Source organism: Anomaloglossus baeobatrachus, chromosome 2 (genome assembly GCF_048569485.1).
Source record: "Anomaloglossus baeobatrachus isolate aAnoBae1 chromosome 2, aAnoBae1.hap1, whole genome shotgun sequence".
NCBI lineage: Eukaryota > Metazoa > Chordata > Amphibia > Anura > Aromobatidae > Anomaloglossus > Anomaloglossus baeobatrachus.
Window position 1 is genome coordinate 589,616,315 of NC_134354.1, and position 17,334 is coordinate 589,633,648.

A 17,334-nucleotide genomic window follows, 5' to 3' on the forward strand; every position below is an offset into this window, starting at 1 on the left:
GCAAGTGATAGCAGAAAGAAAGATCACAACCTTATACTGTAATTTCTACTTCTGTACAGCCACCAGTGACCTCATGATACAGAAACCTTTCCTCATGTTATCAGCCCTTTTACTAATCAGGAAACCTATATGTTGTCTGAGGGTCACCTTTATGGGGTAGAGTTCTTTTTATTTCTACAAGTAAAAAAAAGGGGTTAAAAGGGGTTAGTTGCAGATCGAATAAAACCCAGCACCTAATTGGACAAATGCTAACTGTGACTTAGAAACTATTCCAGAAATGTTTGTCTTTTTAGTAAGGCTAACGTAATTCACATAGACCTAGGCATAAGTGACATGTATAAACTCTGCACATACGTTCATTTTTAGGTCAGCTGGGTTAGACTTTAAGGCACAGATATGAATTTTTACAAAATGCTACACTTTTATGCAAAAGTGCATCACGGTGCTTACAAAAGTGCTGAGTGACAATTTACCAATGAGATTCGTGTCTAATTATATTATTTACTTTATAATTCAGGTTTTACTTGTGTTTGACAAAAGTGTGAAAAATGGCTTCTAAGCGAAAGGGTTAAAGATATTATGATATTACTAGAAGGTGGCCCGATTCTACGACCCATTGTCCAAGCTGCTAATGTGGCGCCCCAGCGGTCTGGTCGCCACAGTAGTGTTGTCCCACAAAGGCCAATACTAAGCCTGGAAGCAAGATGGGGTGGGGGGGGGGGGGTCCCTTGGCCAGTAATTACCTACAAACAATGCAGTTCCTACTCAGGTCAGCAGGGGGAGCTCTGACCTGAGGGAGGAGTAGTGAGGTTGTGAGGAGAACCGGTTAGAACCAGCCAGGTCTGGTCAGAGTGAGTTTTCCAGTCAGAGAAAAGTGACAGTTGACAGGAATCCAGTCTAGTCAGGAGATGAAAGCAGACGGCTGAGGAGAGAGGAGCTTGAGTGACGAACTGGAGTAGTGCGGACATGCGAGCTGGTGTCTGGGGCTAAGATAGCTCAGCCCAGAAAAGCAAGGTCTGCAGAGAGGCACAGAAGGAAGATTCTGGGGAGAATGGAGCTGAACCGGCTTGCCTCAGAAGAAAACACTAAAAATTGGACATCGGAGTCTGTGGTTGCCAGGGTGCTTGAGTCCCGGTAACCGAATCCGAAGGGCAGGAGGACTGCAGGTCTCCTGGCCCCAAAACAACCTGAAGGTACAGCCGCAGTTCAGGGGCCCGGTGTTGTCTCCAGCAGAGTGGCATCAGTGAAGGCCCGCGCAGCCTACCATACGGGAACGGGAAGTACCACAAGTCCCAGCAGAGAGCGACTCCGTCGAGCTAACGCAGCGGGGTCCTGTAGAAAAGAAGAAAGTGTAGGGAGAAGGCCTCAATACTCACCTGGCCAGGGAGATACCCCCAACTGCTTCCAGGCCAACCGGAACCCTACCACCATCTGTATTGGTCTCCCAGGACTTCACTGGTTGTTGCAAGTAAAGGAGAAGGTAAAAGAAATCATTGTCTGTGTCCGTTCCTTTCCACTGGCCTGTCAGCCCTGCACCTCATCAACATCCACCATAGACTTTACAAACAGTTGCCCCGGGGTCCCGCTCTATCTGTGGGGAGCAGAAACACCTCAGCTGCCATAACACCAGCCCCAAAGGTCCCATCCAGCAGCGGTGGCTACAAAGCTGCAAAAACCACAGGTGGCATCACGAATATTATACAAACTCCCATCATCATCTCCCCTTTATTATTAAAAGACACCGCCAGGGTTACGGAGCTGGACCCCCGCCACCGCTGACATCCCCGGACTAGTCCGGCCTGATTCCGAGTGCCCCCGGCCCTGGGGCAGGCGTGTCACTAACATACATGAGCTACAACAGGGTAAAAAGACAAAAAAATTAATAGACCAGAAAAAGGGTTGAGTGAAGCGTTGGATTTTAGTGATATGAAAATAATTAATGAGTAGCATTAAACTTTAAGTGTCTTAACTGTACATTTCATTAATCTGGGTTATTCTTGTTGTTTCAAGGTTTTTCTTTTGAGAAGAGTTATACCCAAATCGGATCAAAATGGTTCAGTTGCTGCCAGCACAAGAAGCAGCTAAAATATACCACACTAACTATGTACGAAATGCACGTGCCATCGGTGTCTTGTGGGCAGTGTTTACCATATGCTTCTCTATCATCATGGTAGAAGTCTTCATCCAACCTTACTGGATTGGGGATAGTTTAAATACCCCACAGGCTGGTTATTTTGGTCTGTTCAGCTACTGCATAGGAAATGCACTGACATCAGAACTAATCTGCAAAGGAAGTGCCTTGGACTTTGAGAGCATACCATCAGGAGCCTTCAAGACTGCCATGTTTTTTATTGGAGTGTCCATGTTTCTGGTGGTGGGTTCCATGCTGAGCTTCAGTCTTTTCTTTTTCTGCAATTCGGCCACAGTGTACAAGGTCTGTGCATGGATGCAGTTGGCTTCAGGTATTGCCTCTTAATTTATTATTTAGAGGATCTTAGAGTGGCACAAGGTGGTAGTCAAGTGCAAGGGATTGACTCCGGACGCGCTGGCCCGCTACTTGAAGTAACTGATCCTGGTGTGGACTTTGGCCGTGCGGTCTGGGAATCCTTGTAGGTCACATACTGCCGCTGGAATCAACTAGCCAGGCCTGGATGATGACTCACACGCACAAGGAGATCAACTGTTCACTTTAAACCACAACTCATTGTCATATCTTTACACACCAGATAGCGAGCAACATATCTTGTAGTATGTTACATTTTGACTTTGCATCAACAGACACAGTTCAACATCCCTCTGGCCCGTTGAGTCCCAGTGCAACACAGTCCAGTGTTACAGTGTACACTGTGACAGTCACCTTCCCTTCTTACAGTACCATGTCCAGTGTATTGAGGGGTCCAATAATGAGCAGAGGAAAGCTTTGCACACTAGGACATCTAGTGGAACACAAGGTTGACTACGTCACATGCCAAAAGAGGTTAATCCAGTACTTTTGAGTTAAGGAGCCTGGCCACTAGAGTCCTTCACCAGTAGGAGTCACCTAGTACCTTAATGTTTAGGGTTCCTAGATAATAGAGTTTTGTCCTCTGGCTCCTATCATTTGGGGCCACTACATTCAAGGAACAGTCTCTATTTACAACACTGTTCACACCCTGTGTCTCCAGCCACACCTAAGATTCATGCTATCTTGAATTCAGTCTCCTTTGCTCCATTGCCACAAAACACCCGCTGTATGCTACTTTCAGGACTGTCATGTTCACTCACTAAGCCTTAACTGACTTCCAGGGTGGGCTAGTCCCAACACTTAACTGTCCTGTCCAAGCTGGCTGTTGCTGGGCAGACTTAACCTTTTACCTATATAAACATTTTAACACAAATACTGCAAATTTCACATTCATTATATTTAACAGTATGCAATATATCTTAGATTACACAGGAACATATCATATTACAAAAAAAAACATTACACCTCAGAGGACTCACTATTTACAAAACACGCCAGACACTATCCAGACACTATTCACATTATCCCACATTGACATGATTGGTGTCTGCATGGGCAGTAACACGAGTACCATTGTCCATGACTTTTACATTCCTCCCTTCTTTAACTATGATCATCCTCGACCATGTGACAACCTGAAAGACACAAACCACATCATACAAAACATAAATAACATCAGTCGTTGCTATAGGAGCGGGATGATGTCCTCCTCTCTTCTGGTTGCATGACCATGGTCTCACTGGGTTGGGAACCTGGAAAAAAAAGTCCAAGTCCTTTAACTGGGGGGCCCTTATGCCAATGCAACACACAGCCCTCATGGTCTGAGGGCAAAGTCCAAAAGGCAACAAGTGAAAGATGGGGCAGGACAGAGTCCATCGGGAGGGGCTTGAGACAAAGTCAGTTCACGGGGGAATTGGGCACAGTCTTTGGCTTGCTGAGCAAAGTCCAAGGCAAAGGAAGTAGGACCCTCTCCCAGTTCATAACTTCAGGGGGAAGGTGCAAGGTGCATAACAAAAACAAAGAGAAGAGTCACACAAACTTCGGCCATGTATACGGTCAACAACAGCACAGAGTCTCGGATTTGATATGTCTCAGGAACTTCAGCAACTATCCCCGTCGAGGTTGCAACTGGCACAAAAAGTGTCTTTAGTCACCATGTCCTCTTTCTCTTTGAGTGCCCATCTGTGCTCACACCCAGGTCTCCTTAGCCTCTTCCCTTCTTACATAGACCACCAAATGGGCACCCTAGGCCATGTAGATGATGGCCGGATGTGCTGCCAGTCCAGACAGCCCTGGGCTCTCATCCTCCTCCGAAGTTCCTTGGAGGGTCAGAACAGTGTCCGCATTGCTCTTCATTCTGCATTCACTGGGGCTTATGGAAGGGAGGTCTCCAGCGGGGTCACCTTTCACTGGGGTAGAGGTGGCATGGGCAGATCTGCAATGGCATTCTCTATTTGGGTCACGGCCATCACATGAACAGCACCTTTTCTCCCTCCTGTAGACTATGTCTATGATGAAGAGAGCCAGAATTTACATACACCTTGTGGACGGTCCTCTCCTCCATCATGAAGCCAAAGCCCCACCCAAGGTAATAATATATGACAGTCACACAGGTAATCTGCGAGTTCAATTTCTCTTCCTTCTGGTTGATTAGTTGGGACACAACCCATGCTTCCCTTTTCTTTTTGTCCCTAATGATACCTGTCCTCCATTCAGCTTCCATTGCCAGAGGTTTTTCTCTTTAAATAGGGGTGTTCTTCAGGATAGAGGGCTCCAATGGAGTAGTTCAGCCTGCTCACAAGTTGGGCTAAGATGTAGGCCTTTGCTTTGGTCTTGGTCTCAGGGGACAGGAAAACCTTTATTGCCAAGTTACCTGGCCTCATCCCTTCCTCCACCAAGGCCTTGAACCCCCACAACTTGCTACACCCTGGTCCTCCTCAAATTGAGTATGTCGAACCATAGTCTGGTATACTCTAACCAGAGTTCATCATCTTTTCTTCCTTCTCCAACTCCCTCTTTTGGCAAAATGGCGCCATCCTACTCACCCCTTCGTGGCCAGCTGCATGGCTCTGCCTCAGGTAGGGTGAGGTTTCTTCTGGCTGACCTTCCCCGTTTTCTCCAGGTTTCTGTCCATTTTGTGCTGTGATGTTGCGGTGGGTGGACTGTCACCTTCCACTTTGTCTGACGGGGTGACACAGGTATTCTTGAGCTGGCATTCCTGTCGATGGCTGTAACTTCTCAATAGCTGATCAGATTTTCACCACCTTCCCCTCCGATTATGGACACGACAAGCAGGGTCTTTTTTTTAGAGCTGTGTCACCGTCCATCTGAGGGCCTATGCTCAGCAACATCCTTGACCTCACCACGGTCGCCATCTTCAAAGTAGCCTGTGCTCTCCCCGTAACACTCGAATCTTCCGTCGGTATAGCTTGATCCTGCCGACTACACCAATTGTAGAGTGGTGCAGGGTGGTAGTCGAGCGCAAGGGATTGACTCCGGATGCTCCGACACATTACATAAAAGATGTGGTCTTGGCTGGGTGTGTGGACCTTGGCCGTGCATGTTGGGAGCCCATGTAGGCCACATACTACAGCTGGTGTCTGCTGGCCAGGACCGGATGACAACTCATGCAAAAATAGGGGCTAATTGTTCACTTTAAACAACTCTTTACTAGATGGTTCATTGTCATTCACAACTTTACACTCCAGATAGTGAGCATATATCTTTCAGTATGTTACATTTTCACTTTGCATTAACAAACAGAACTCAACGTCTCTCTGGGTTGTGTCAGATCTAACTGGGCCAGTGATTCCCAGTGGAACCCAGCCCAGTCCAGTGTTACAGTGTCCATTAACGACAGATTTAAAGCTTTGCACATCTGTACATCTTGCCGGGCACCGATAATTTGGTTAACTACTACACACACCAGCAGAGGTTAACCCAGTACCTTGATGGTTAAGGGCCACTGGAGTTCTTCACCAGTAGAAATACCCGGTTCCTTGACAAGAAGGGGCCTGGATGTTAGGGTTCTATTTTTTGGCTCCTATTATCTGTAGTCACTCCGTTCGAGGATCGGTCTTTGGATAAAATGATGTTCGAACACTGTCTACGGCCACTCTTGAGATTCATGCTACCTTGACTTCTGCTTCCTTTGTTCAATTGCCACAAAACACCAACTGTATAGGACGTTAATGACCGACCAACAACACATCTGTCATATTTCCTCACTAGGCCTTCACTGTTTTTTTCTACAATTAATCATCTTTTCCCTGCCAGCTGACCCCTCTCAGGGTGGGCTAGTCCCAACACTTAACTGTTTCTGTCCCTGCTGTCTGTTGCAGTACAGACTTAATTTTTCACCTAAATATTCTAAGATAAATACTGCACATTTCACATTCATTACATCAAACACTGCTCATTATACCCTACATTACAAAAGGAACAGATCACATTACAATACAATGCATTACACTTCACAGGACACAATATTTACAAAAGACACCAGACATTATTCAATTACACAGCATTAACGCTATTGATGTCTTCAGGGGAAGAAACGTGACCACCATTGTCCACCACTCTTACAGGACAGTGCATAATAAAAGTGCCATATTGTAATATAATTGCAGTACTTTATATTGCTTAGTCTCCATTATACTTATGTGTAAATTATTACTTTTTATTTTCATCACCTAATTTGGCATATGAAAACTTTTTTTTTTTTTCTCCTTACCTTGCAGCAGCTGGCTTGATGATCGGATGTCTAATTTACCCAGATGGGTGGGACTCTTCAGAAGTGAAGCGCATGTGCGGCGATAAGACAGATAAATATTCGCTAGGGGCCTGTACTGTGCGCTGGGCCTACATTCTCGCGATCATAGCCGTAATGGATGCCCTTATCCTTTCCTTCCTTGCCTTTACACTTGGAAATAGGCAGGACAGTTTACTGCCTGAGGATTTCAAGATCCAGAACAAAGGTTTGGTCTTTCATTATTTACAAATATTAAAATGTTCTTAACTTTAAAAAGAATAATGATGTACAATTCTAGATGAAATTATCAGGGCCATTTTTATGAGATGACAATATAGGCAGTTGTCCAGAGCCACAATTTTTCCGGGGTCCCAAAAAATTGGGTCACCCAGAGCAACCTGAAAGAAGATTAGAAAAAAACATTCTGTTGTGTGAGGCAGCATTCTGTCGGTTATACATGTAGTATTATATGGGCAATGCTTGCCAGTGAAAATAAGGAAGATGTACGTATTTTGATAGCCTGTCAAAATGGCTGTATAAACATTTCTGAAAGTTCTCATACCCGGCATTAACATGAGTATTTTATGAACCTGGCCTCTCTTGGAGTTAGTACACCAGCCTCATCAGGACTAAGAGACATATTTATTAATTTATGCATATTTTAAAATCTGGTGAAAAGTCAGCTTTAAATATAAATGAAAATTATTAAATATGTAGAAGTCGGTGTTCATAATTTATTCCCACAGTATTTCAAAAGATATGTTTGGAATGTAAAGTGGAGTGGCTCAATGGTTAGCACTGTTCCTTTGCAGCTCTGGGGGTCCTGGGTTCAAATCCCACCAAAGACTACATATACAAGGAGTTTGTATGCTTTCTTTGTTTGTGTGGGTTTGCTTTCACCTACTCCTCTTTCGTCTCAAAATAAAAAGACATACAGTGGATATAAAAAGTCTATACACCCATGTTAAACTGACAGATTTTTATCATGTATTTTTATTTTTCCATCTGAAAAGATTACAGTTTATTTTTCAATTTACTTGTACAGATTATTTATAACATTAAAGATGGGAAAAGTTCAGAAATGATTCCTCTTGGTATGATTTTATTTACCTGACAAAAATCCAGCATTTTAACAGGGGTTGGACAGCGGTCAATGGGTGCTGTAGACCACATGAATCCATAGTTCACCACTGTGAATGTGTCCCAATGTTAGATTTTACTCTCAGGGTGAACTGGCCTTATTCACCTCTATATTGTATTCACCTGAGGACGTTTTCTGGATTGTTTGTATATGATCTTATTTTAGGCTACAATGGTAATGGTGGTCATGCTTTAAAAAGGTCTATTCATAAAAATAAGCAAATCCTATATTAGAAGAAAATACCTCAAATATTGATTGGTAACGGGTCTAAAATATATGTAACAAAACCAAAAAGATGTTACATAATGGGAATACTAAAATGCAAAAGATTATATTAAAAAAAAATCTATATTAATAATAATTGTCTACACATATTGCAAAAAAAAAAACCCACAGCACAATGCAGATCATTAAAAATTCCAAGTAGGGGGAAACAGACACCAGGTATATCCTGCTATGAAGATCAAGGTCATAATGCAAAAAGTATAATATATGAGAGTCTAATAAGTGGACAGTGCTCCGTGATGTAACTACGTCTTATGTATTTACCAATTACCATTGAATATTATAAATGTATGTGTTGACGTTTAAGTGTTTTAGGGAAGAATAGATTCTGAATGTAGCAGTTAGGACTATTTATCAGGTTACCAACTGCTGACATCTACTGGTCAGGTTAGCCTGCAGTAGAGCTCGTTTTAAAGAGATGTTAGATAAGATAAGGTTACAGTAGTAATACAGGGGAGTGATGGATGACAGTGCGTATGGTTAGGACAGGGAGCTCCAGAGGAAGGCAGTTGAGAAGCAAATTCAAAGTGAGAAGATCTGGCCTTGGTGCTAGGGCCAGTCAGGGAACCCCGAGGTTACCTCTGGAGGTCCGGAGCCTACAGCTCACCCCAGCAGGCTTAGAGAGTTGTCTGGCTAAAGAAACTGTCGGGACACAGAAGTGGACAAAGATGTGCGGTATTAGGGATACGGAAGAAAAGACACCGAATTATCGAGGGTCTGTGATAGTGGGGAACAGAATGAAGTACCCCACAGAGAGAGAAAAGAAGGCCATGTCTGTCATAACGGTGTGAAGAAGTTCGCCAAGTGAATTCTAGTGTTGGGTGTCTTAATAGCCAACGGCATCAACGATTGGCAGCAGAGATGATGAGCACTGGTCTGAAGCAGCAATTAAGTGTCATGCATGCTGGCTGAAGACACGTGCGCACACGGAGAGCAGTGCCCGTCCATCCTGGGACCGATTCCTTCAAGCGCATTATTAGTATTATTAAAACTAAAATGGGGAAATTACATAACATGCCCAAATGTAAGCTATAAGGGCTCGATGAAATGCAAAAATCTGGTTTAAAAATTAATTGATAATTAGTTAATAAATATGTAGAAAATAATAAATAATTAAATATAAATTCTTAACTATGAGATTGAACAGGCTTTCCTGCATCTACACTACTAAGTGAGTATTTGTTTAATTTCATGATTATGGATATTAATTATCTGCTTCTTACCACACCATTCTATACTACATAGTGCCTGATTTCCACTTTGGTTTTTTATTTATGTCCTTTCTGCTGTATGTTTTTTATATGTTTTTTTTAATATATGTAATCAATTGTTATCAATAAAGATGATTTTTTTTAACAGAATATTTAGCTTTGCTTTTGTATTGGTCTTATGTAACATCTTTTTGGTTCTATTCACAAATATGCCTGACGTCAGTCATATAGCTTTGCAATGGCTAGTGTTGGGTAAATCATGCTAATAAGATGACTGATATTACTCATGATATCAGATTGTGCCCATGAGACTGAACTTGTGGCAATGTCTATGGTGCATAAATGATTTTTATTAAAATACTGAGATTCACAATCAATCTTTCTATCTGTTAGAACAATTGTATACCCAGATGGTCCCTGTACGGAAGACTAAATTAAAAATATATATTCCTGCTTTTTCTTTTGCAGAGGATGAGAGTGGGTAAAGGGATCTTCTTTCACTTGCAAGAATATGAAATCTGATTCTTCATTGGCCATCCGTATAGAGTCAAATATAATCCCCAAAGAAGTAATGCGAGGAGTACAGAAATGATTCCTGAAATTGTATATTATTGTACATCTGGTTATATAATAATGTACAGTACTTTTTAAGGATTGATGTAAGGATGTTTACAAGTTGTCCTGTTTGTATCCTGATGTTGGGAACGTTAATTCTTCTGTGTGACCCATATAGCTTTCTAGTCTTGCAGTTCATTGGCCTAAAGGGGATGTGTCTTCAGAAAATTACCTACTGTTTAAAAATGACTTGTCACCAGGTGAAAAATGGCTCTTATTTTATTCCTGCTGCTTCCCTGAGTATTCTGATGTTCATTTCTTTAAATCCACCGTATGGTTCCAGAGATTTTGGCCTTTTTGTTTAGCGCTAACTTTGATAGTCTTTACCAACCAGGTGTTGCTTATAGCACTTTCTGGGGCGAATCTTTAGCCTGCTCTACACAGTCATGTCCTCTTGTAAAAATAAAGATCATAAAAAACCGCCCAAAAATCAGAATACTGAGGGGAGCAGTAGGAATCACATGAGATAACAAAAAATAGATACTCTTGGCCTGGTGACAGGTCTTCTTTAAATCAGGTTTTTATTTGAAATGTTTTATGTTTATGGTATTTTTTTTTCACTACCCCATAAATCAACACTGTTCATGATCATACAAGATCCATACATACCCATCCAAATAACACTGAGACAGACTACAGAGTATAGTTGGAAAGAATTGGCCATTTGTTTATTATTAAGGGTTATCAAATAATAAGTATATAAACCATAACCAAACATTATTATAATAAACCAAAAACCAAAATTCAAGGAGCTAATTACCATAATCCACCCAGAGCCTCTGGGCGATTTTTTCCACACGAACACTAATGCCTCATTAGTGTCCCCCCACCCGGGTATCAAGCCAATTCTCCACCATACTCTGTAGGCCCAGGTTGACAATATCGATCCCAATATCAGATAGATGCACCCCATCTGCCCTATATATGCCTTGCTCAAAACCTTCCAAATCAATATGCCTAAAAGACGACTCCCCAATAGAAATTAAAAATTTTGCTAAGACCCTATTAATTCGCTTTCTAATCTTCTCCATAAACGAAAACGGAGATCCCCACCAAACCAATCTGGGGATAATCTCAGAAAACACCAACGCTGCTGTAGGAAAAATATTTTTAACCAAAATAATGTCTCTTTTCACTCGAGCCAGAAAATCAAGAGTTCTAATTCTTCCAACATCATTACCTCCTACATGAATGATTAATAAATCAGGAGTTGGGTAATACGCAATATTCCTTCTCAGCATAACTAAAAGATGCTCCCATTTCATGCCCTGGCTGCTAAGCCAAAAAACATTAACCTGTTCAAGTCCAAAAGTAAGATTCTCAGTGTAAGTCCGAGCAGCAGCGCGTCTCTGGGCCCAGTAAATAAACGAGTGGCCAATGATCCATACAGTCAGTGGCTCTGTAAATAAAGATAATTAACTAAGGCAATAGCTGAGGCCTTACATACAGTTTGTACCGTCCAGATGTCCATCTCCCCAACTTCATAATTTTCCCCTTAGGTAATCCTAAACTGGCTGCCACCGTGGCAGCCCCAATTCTAAAGGAATGCGATGATATTTTCAATCATTCTTTCCCAGGAATGACAAGCAACTTTTTAAAATAGAGTTAAACTGAAATTTCGTCGCTGGGTCGCCAGAGCTATGAATAAATAATGCTCCCGACACCGGAGGACGAACACTCAGCCAATGTCAAAGGTTAGCAATTGGGCATACGAGTGAATCGGGAATGCATGAAAGCTTAATTAAATGACCCTTCTTAAATTGATCAGTTTTAGAGCTACTAACAGAAATAAAACAATGAGATCTAAAAACCTTCACGTCCTCAACTAATAACCCACTAACCGCTTTGTTACTATGAGCCACTAATTCCGAGATCCGCATTGCAGCGAAAAATGCAATAACAAAAGCGGCTCGAAACAACAAAGTCTCAAAAGCATCCCTACAAACCGACTCCAATGCAACCCACAGCTCTTCCAACAATTCCATCGAGATAGGCCGTCTATTATCACCCTGAACCGATCCCTTCTTGAGCCCTTTAAAAAACTGCCTAACAGAAAAAAACGAAAACAGCGACTGAAAACCCCAGATTTTTAGAAAAAATGAAATACCTGACACCGCTTTATGCAAAGCCGAATGGCTACTCCCTCCCATCAGCTCAGAGTGTATATAAGTCCAAACGGAAGACAACTCACCCCTGTAACTATCCCAACCTCTAGCATCGCAAAACTGCTTCCATTTATTCCATGCCGCAGCATAAGCTGCCCATGTATTTGGAGCCAGGGAATTCTTTATACAACCTGAGATTAAATCCCTGGAATCTGAAAATAGTGCTCTGGACAAGCCACTTCTACCTGTCCCTTGTTTTCTCCTTTTCTCAGCCCGGACAACCGCTGTAAAAAAGATAGAGAAGAAAACCCGGTCCGCTCTTGAGTCAATACTGCTTTCAACCAAATGTTAGTTCTTAAGCATTGCAAAACAATTTGCCTCAGCACCCTGGCTGACCAAAGACATTTGGATGACAGCGTATTAACCGCAAAAACAAGACCTTTACTGCTAGAACAAAGACCTATCCTCTTGTTAGCAAGAACCTCACCCCAAAGAGATACGACTACAAAAACCGCAAATAACTCTAACGCTAGTTTTCTCTTTGTCACACCAACAGCTAGCCATTCTTTCAGCCAGGCATCAGCAGACCAAGTATTGCCTAAAGAAACTAAAAACCCATGAGAAGCATCTGCAAAAATTCGAAGACCCAACTCCTCAGACGAACAAAACTGCTCCTGCAGGCAGCTAATCCCATTGAACTCGCCTTAAAATCTCCTCCAAACTAAGAAGTCCTCCCTCATTTCCGCAGATACTCGAATATGTGCCATAGGAGAGCTAAACCCCTTAATACTGTCATATAGCCTGCGGCAAAACACCCTTCCCATGGGAATGATACGAAGAGCAAAATTAAGTGATCCTAATAGTGACTGCAATTCTTTAAGGGTGACCTTTTTCTTTGACCCAATATTATCAATTAAATCTCGCAGCTGCCTCAACTTATCATCTGGCAGGCTGCACTCAAGCAACGCTGAATCAATTGTAATACCCAAAAAATCCAGGGGGATACTGTTTTTTCGCCAGCCACAGGAACCCCAAAACGGTTCATAAACATTAAAAACTTCTGCAATAACTCCAAACACAAATCAGAATCCCTGTGGCCCATGAACAAAAAATCATCCAAGTAGTGCAGGATCCCGCCAGCCGGCACAGAATCCTGCACTACCCAATGTAAAAATGATGAAAAGCTTTCAAAATAAAAACAGGATAATGCAAACCCCATTGGAAGACACTTGTCAAAGAAAAATTCCCCATTAAAGTAAAACCCCAACGAGTTGAAACCAGATGTATGAACCGGCAATAATCGGAACGCCGATTTTATGTCAGACTTTGCCAGGAGAGCTCCGCGACCAAACCGTCGAAGGAGCTCCACTGCCATATCAAACGATGCATACCGTACAGATGCATCCCTGGCATCAACTTCGTCGTTCAGAGACCCTCCCTGTGGAAAAGACAAATGGTGTATAACCCTAAAACTGCCAGCCTCCTTCTTCGGCACTATTCCCAAGGGTGAGATTCGGAAATTAAAAAACGGAGAAGAAAATGGGCCCGCTAATCTGTCCATAAGCAATTCCTTTGAAATGTGCTCAGAGACAGCTTGAATATGCGGCCTAACAGAAGGTAAATTCCTAACCACTACACAACCCTGACCCAAAAAAGGCGGTACAAAAAACCCATGCTCAAAGCCCTTAGTTATTATGCTGGTTTTCAGCTTGTCTGGGAACCGTTTTAGCCACGGGAGCATTTTTTCCAACCTCACAGGAGTCTGTGCTTTGGAGAAAAAGCTCCCGTGGATTATTTGACTGCTGACCTGCTGTAACACTACGCTTAAAACACCTCACCATGGGATGTGAACCTCCACAATTAGAGCATTCGTGCTTAAACCTGCAGTTGTTCAGCCACTTACAAGCTGATTCATTAAAAGCAAAGCAGACTCCTTTCTTCAACTGCAGATTAGGAGCCTGCTTTGCCACTGTGTTCCTCTGTGGTAACATCAAATTTAACCATAATCCTACATCCTTTTCCCCCCACTTCATATTAGCATGTACTGACATTTTTTGCCTAAATGACTCGTCATAGACGAGCCATGCAATTCCCCCGAAATTCCGGTAGGCTTCCAACATCGCATCAATATGCTGGAACAGCCCACTGCAATCTCCAGGGAACCGCTCACCCAAAACAGAAGCATAAATTGCGAACGCCTGCAGCCAGTTGTGAAAGGACTTGTACGTCTTTTTCTTATCATTGTCCAACTCACTCCTGACCTCAGACCCCGCAATCCGTGCAGGCAACAGTGAAAATACATCTACGTATTCTTTATTCCAAATCTTCTCCTTTACAGCTCCAGTCAAATGGAACCCCAAAGGAGAAGATTGACATGTTAGTGCTTCTTTGTAACAGGTTTGTGGAATACCTTGCACAAGCTCCTGTGAATCTGAATGCAGCACTGGTGGGGGGTAGCTAACCTAGCACCAGTCTGCATAAATTCTGAACAAATACTGTAAATGAAATCCCTAACACTATCTACACTAGCTGTGTGCGAAAAAGGGGAATGTGAAAATGAGGTCTCACCATTCCTGTAGTCCCGAATCCCTCTCCTGCTGCTGGCATCCGATGGCTGGGAGGCAGCGACCGATGATACCGGGGCGGCAGGCCCAGGAACCCCGCAGGCCTCACCGCTGTCGCTCGCGGAATCCTCGGAGGTCCAGGCCTGTAGCGCCGCCGCTGCAATGGAGCTCTTTTGCAGCAGCGACGGCATGCTACGGCCCGCGACAGCCTCCTCTCCGGGACCATGGACAGCGGCAGCCCTACCCACGACCTCCGTCACCGCCGTCGCCTCTGGATGACGCGACCTCCGGACATCACGTGCTGCTGCCGCGAAGTCCCGCGAGACCGATGGCACTGCTCGATTGGATCTCGCGCGACCGCTGCCGCTGCTTCCGCTTCCTCCGCTTCTTCCGGATCTCCGCTCAGGCTCTTGTCTCCGCGATGCCGCCGCCACTGCTCTCTTCCGGACTTCCACAGGCGCCGCTCCAGCCTTGCCGCTCCTGGACCTCCTCTCCGACCCCGGTGGTGAGTATGCCTCCTTCCTTTTCCTCGACCTCCGAGCCATGCCAACGCCTTCCTCCATCGCCGCGACCGGAACCGCTGCCACCGACTCCGACACTTCTCCCCTCTCCCACTGCTCCGATTCTTCAACTCCGCCTTCGCCCAGACAGGCACGCATCCACTGGACTCCGTCTTCCTCGCCGGCCCTCTGGATCAGCTGCTGAAGTAAAACCTCCATGGCAACTTCTTCTTTGAACTTCAGCTGTGACTGGCACAGCTGACCAAAAACCCACTCTTTTATAGGGAAAACCTTCCCGCACAAAAAGTAAATCACCAATAAATGACCACCAGACACCCGCGCGGTGTGTTAATTGGCCCAAGCCACACACCCGCGTTACTAGGCAGAAAATTACCTCATAACCTCACAAAATATTATAAACATCCACGCAGTGCTCTGATTGGCTACAGGCCACACACCACACACCCGTGTTACTAGGTAGAAAATACCTCAGGACCTGTATGATCATGTTAATCCCCCAGCTAGTTGCTATGGGATTTTTCAGTACGGATGACTTTTCAGCAGTCACATTCATCACAGACAGTATTTAAGTGAAAGGTAACACCTCTATACACAGAACATAATATCAGAGAAACAGAGAAGAAACGGCACATTCATATTCCTTAAAATTAATCTTCGTTATTAACTATTCATGAAAAGAATCACATTAATCCTCCACTTGATGAACTAACTGACATGTTTCTGGCATTACTGTCGGCAGTAATGGCAGAAATGCGTCAATCAGTTCATCATGTAGATGATTTGTACTATGCATTTTAAGCCGAATATTTAATAAACAAGATTCATGTGAAAGAATATGTGCCTTCTCTCCTCTTATATTTTCAATGTTACAAATTGAATGTCCATAATGGGATTGGCATCCTATTTCTTTAGGCCAGCGTTATATTTCCAAAAAGATTATAGATGTAGTAAGCCCGTTTATTTTTCTATGTATTTCACAGAACAGAACATTAGATGATGGTCACAGCTCACCCTTCATTCAAAATGTCATTTGCCCAGATTAGAGCATGCTGAGATAAGGCTTCTATACAAACAAATATGGCCTCATAATGTCCTCGTAGATCACAGGAAGTGGGAATCTAGTAGTAACCAGTGTGAAAAAAGGTACCGGTAGATTTTTTTTTCTCTCAATATAGACAGGAACATGAAAAAAATTAGGTCACAAAGGGGTTAAACAGTGTATGATCCAGCCCACAGCTATCTGTGTACATTATACTGTGAGAGAGAACTGCTAATCAGTGCTGGGGTCTTGGTTGGTCTAGCAAGCAAGAGGCTAGTTGTGTTGCAGTAGTAATCTTATGGTGATAAAACACTTATTGTATTGAAACGGCAAAACACTGCCCAGTAAGGCTGGCCTTACCCATTAGATTGCTGTTGGCTGAATCATGCTTTGGCTGATCGCTCCTGTATACACTATGAGAAAGCCATCAACTAACACGTTGGCCGGCAGTTTATTTCAGGGAGAACTATGCTATCAGCAATCCCAAATTGGACGTATCTGATCAACATCTCTCCAGACAATCAGAGGGCCTGTGTCCTCACACATATCAGAGAGGGGTTCTGATGACTTTAGTTTAATGTGAATCAGGCTCTCTTGCACTACATGATGGTGGAAAGAAAACATACTACATTATGGTGCTGAGATTACATACCAAAAACTGCTGACTGATTACCTTTAAAAAAAAAAAAAAAAAAAGTATTGTATTGAGCTGGAAAATCATATTTCCAGGTTATTTTTTAACACAATGGACACTATAAAAAAACAAAGCCCAAACAACAATGGTGGGATTTAATTTTTTTTTCTAGTTCATCATTTTACTTGGGTTTAGAAATGGCCAACCTTTTTAAAACCAGATTCATTACATTTGTGCTCTAAATCAGAAAGTTATAAAGCATTTGTCTACCCTACGAAAGCCTGATACTAGACTGTATATGCCTGTACATTTTATTTCACCATTTTCAGATATATACTGCCATCTGTTTGCCAGACATGGCGTAGATATTGGCCATTTCCATATCATGATAATTAATAAATATTATAATGCTCAAGGCAATACATGAATATGATTCCTTGTTTTACCTTTCATACTTTTTTGAT

General features: G+C 43.0%; 1 protein-coding gene across 1 annotated transcript; it reads left to right on the forward strand.

Annotated features, from left to right (window-relative positions):
- The first annotated feature begins 2,050 nt into the window (after positions 1–2,050).
- On the forward strand, positions 2,051–9,940 carry LHFPL5 (LHFPL tetraspan subfamily member 5). Its single transcript, XM_075334367.1, has 3 exons — positions 2,051–2,462; positions 6,745–6,981; positions 9,861–9,940. Exons 1-3 carry the CDS (start codon positions 2,051–2,053, stop codon positions 9,875–9,877), a joined length of 666 nt encoding a protein of 221 aa, XP_075190482.1. The 3' UTR covers positions 9,878–9,940.
- The last annotated feature ends 7,394 nt before the right edge of the window (positions 9,941–17,334 follow it).

Excerpts from the sequence above, each read along its gene's own strand:
- LHFPL5 (XM_075334367.1), top strand. The coding sequence starts at position 2,051 with ATGGTTCAGTTGCTGCCAGCACAAGAAGCAGCTAAAATATACCACACT. Across the intron at positions 2,463-6,744 it reads ATGGATGCAGTTGGCTTCAG|CAGCTGGCTTGATGATCGGA; the intron begins GTATTGCCTCTT and ends CTTACCTTGCAG.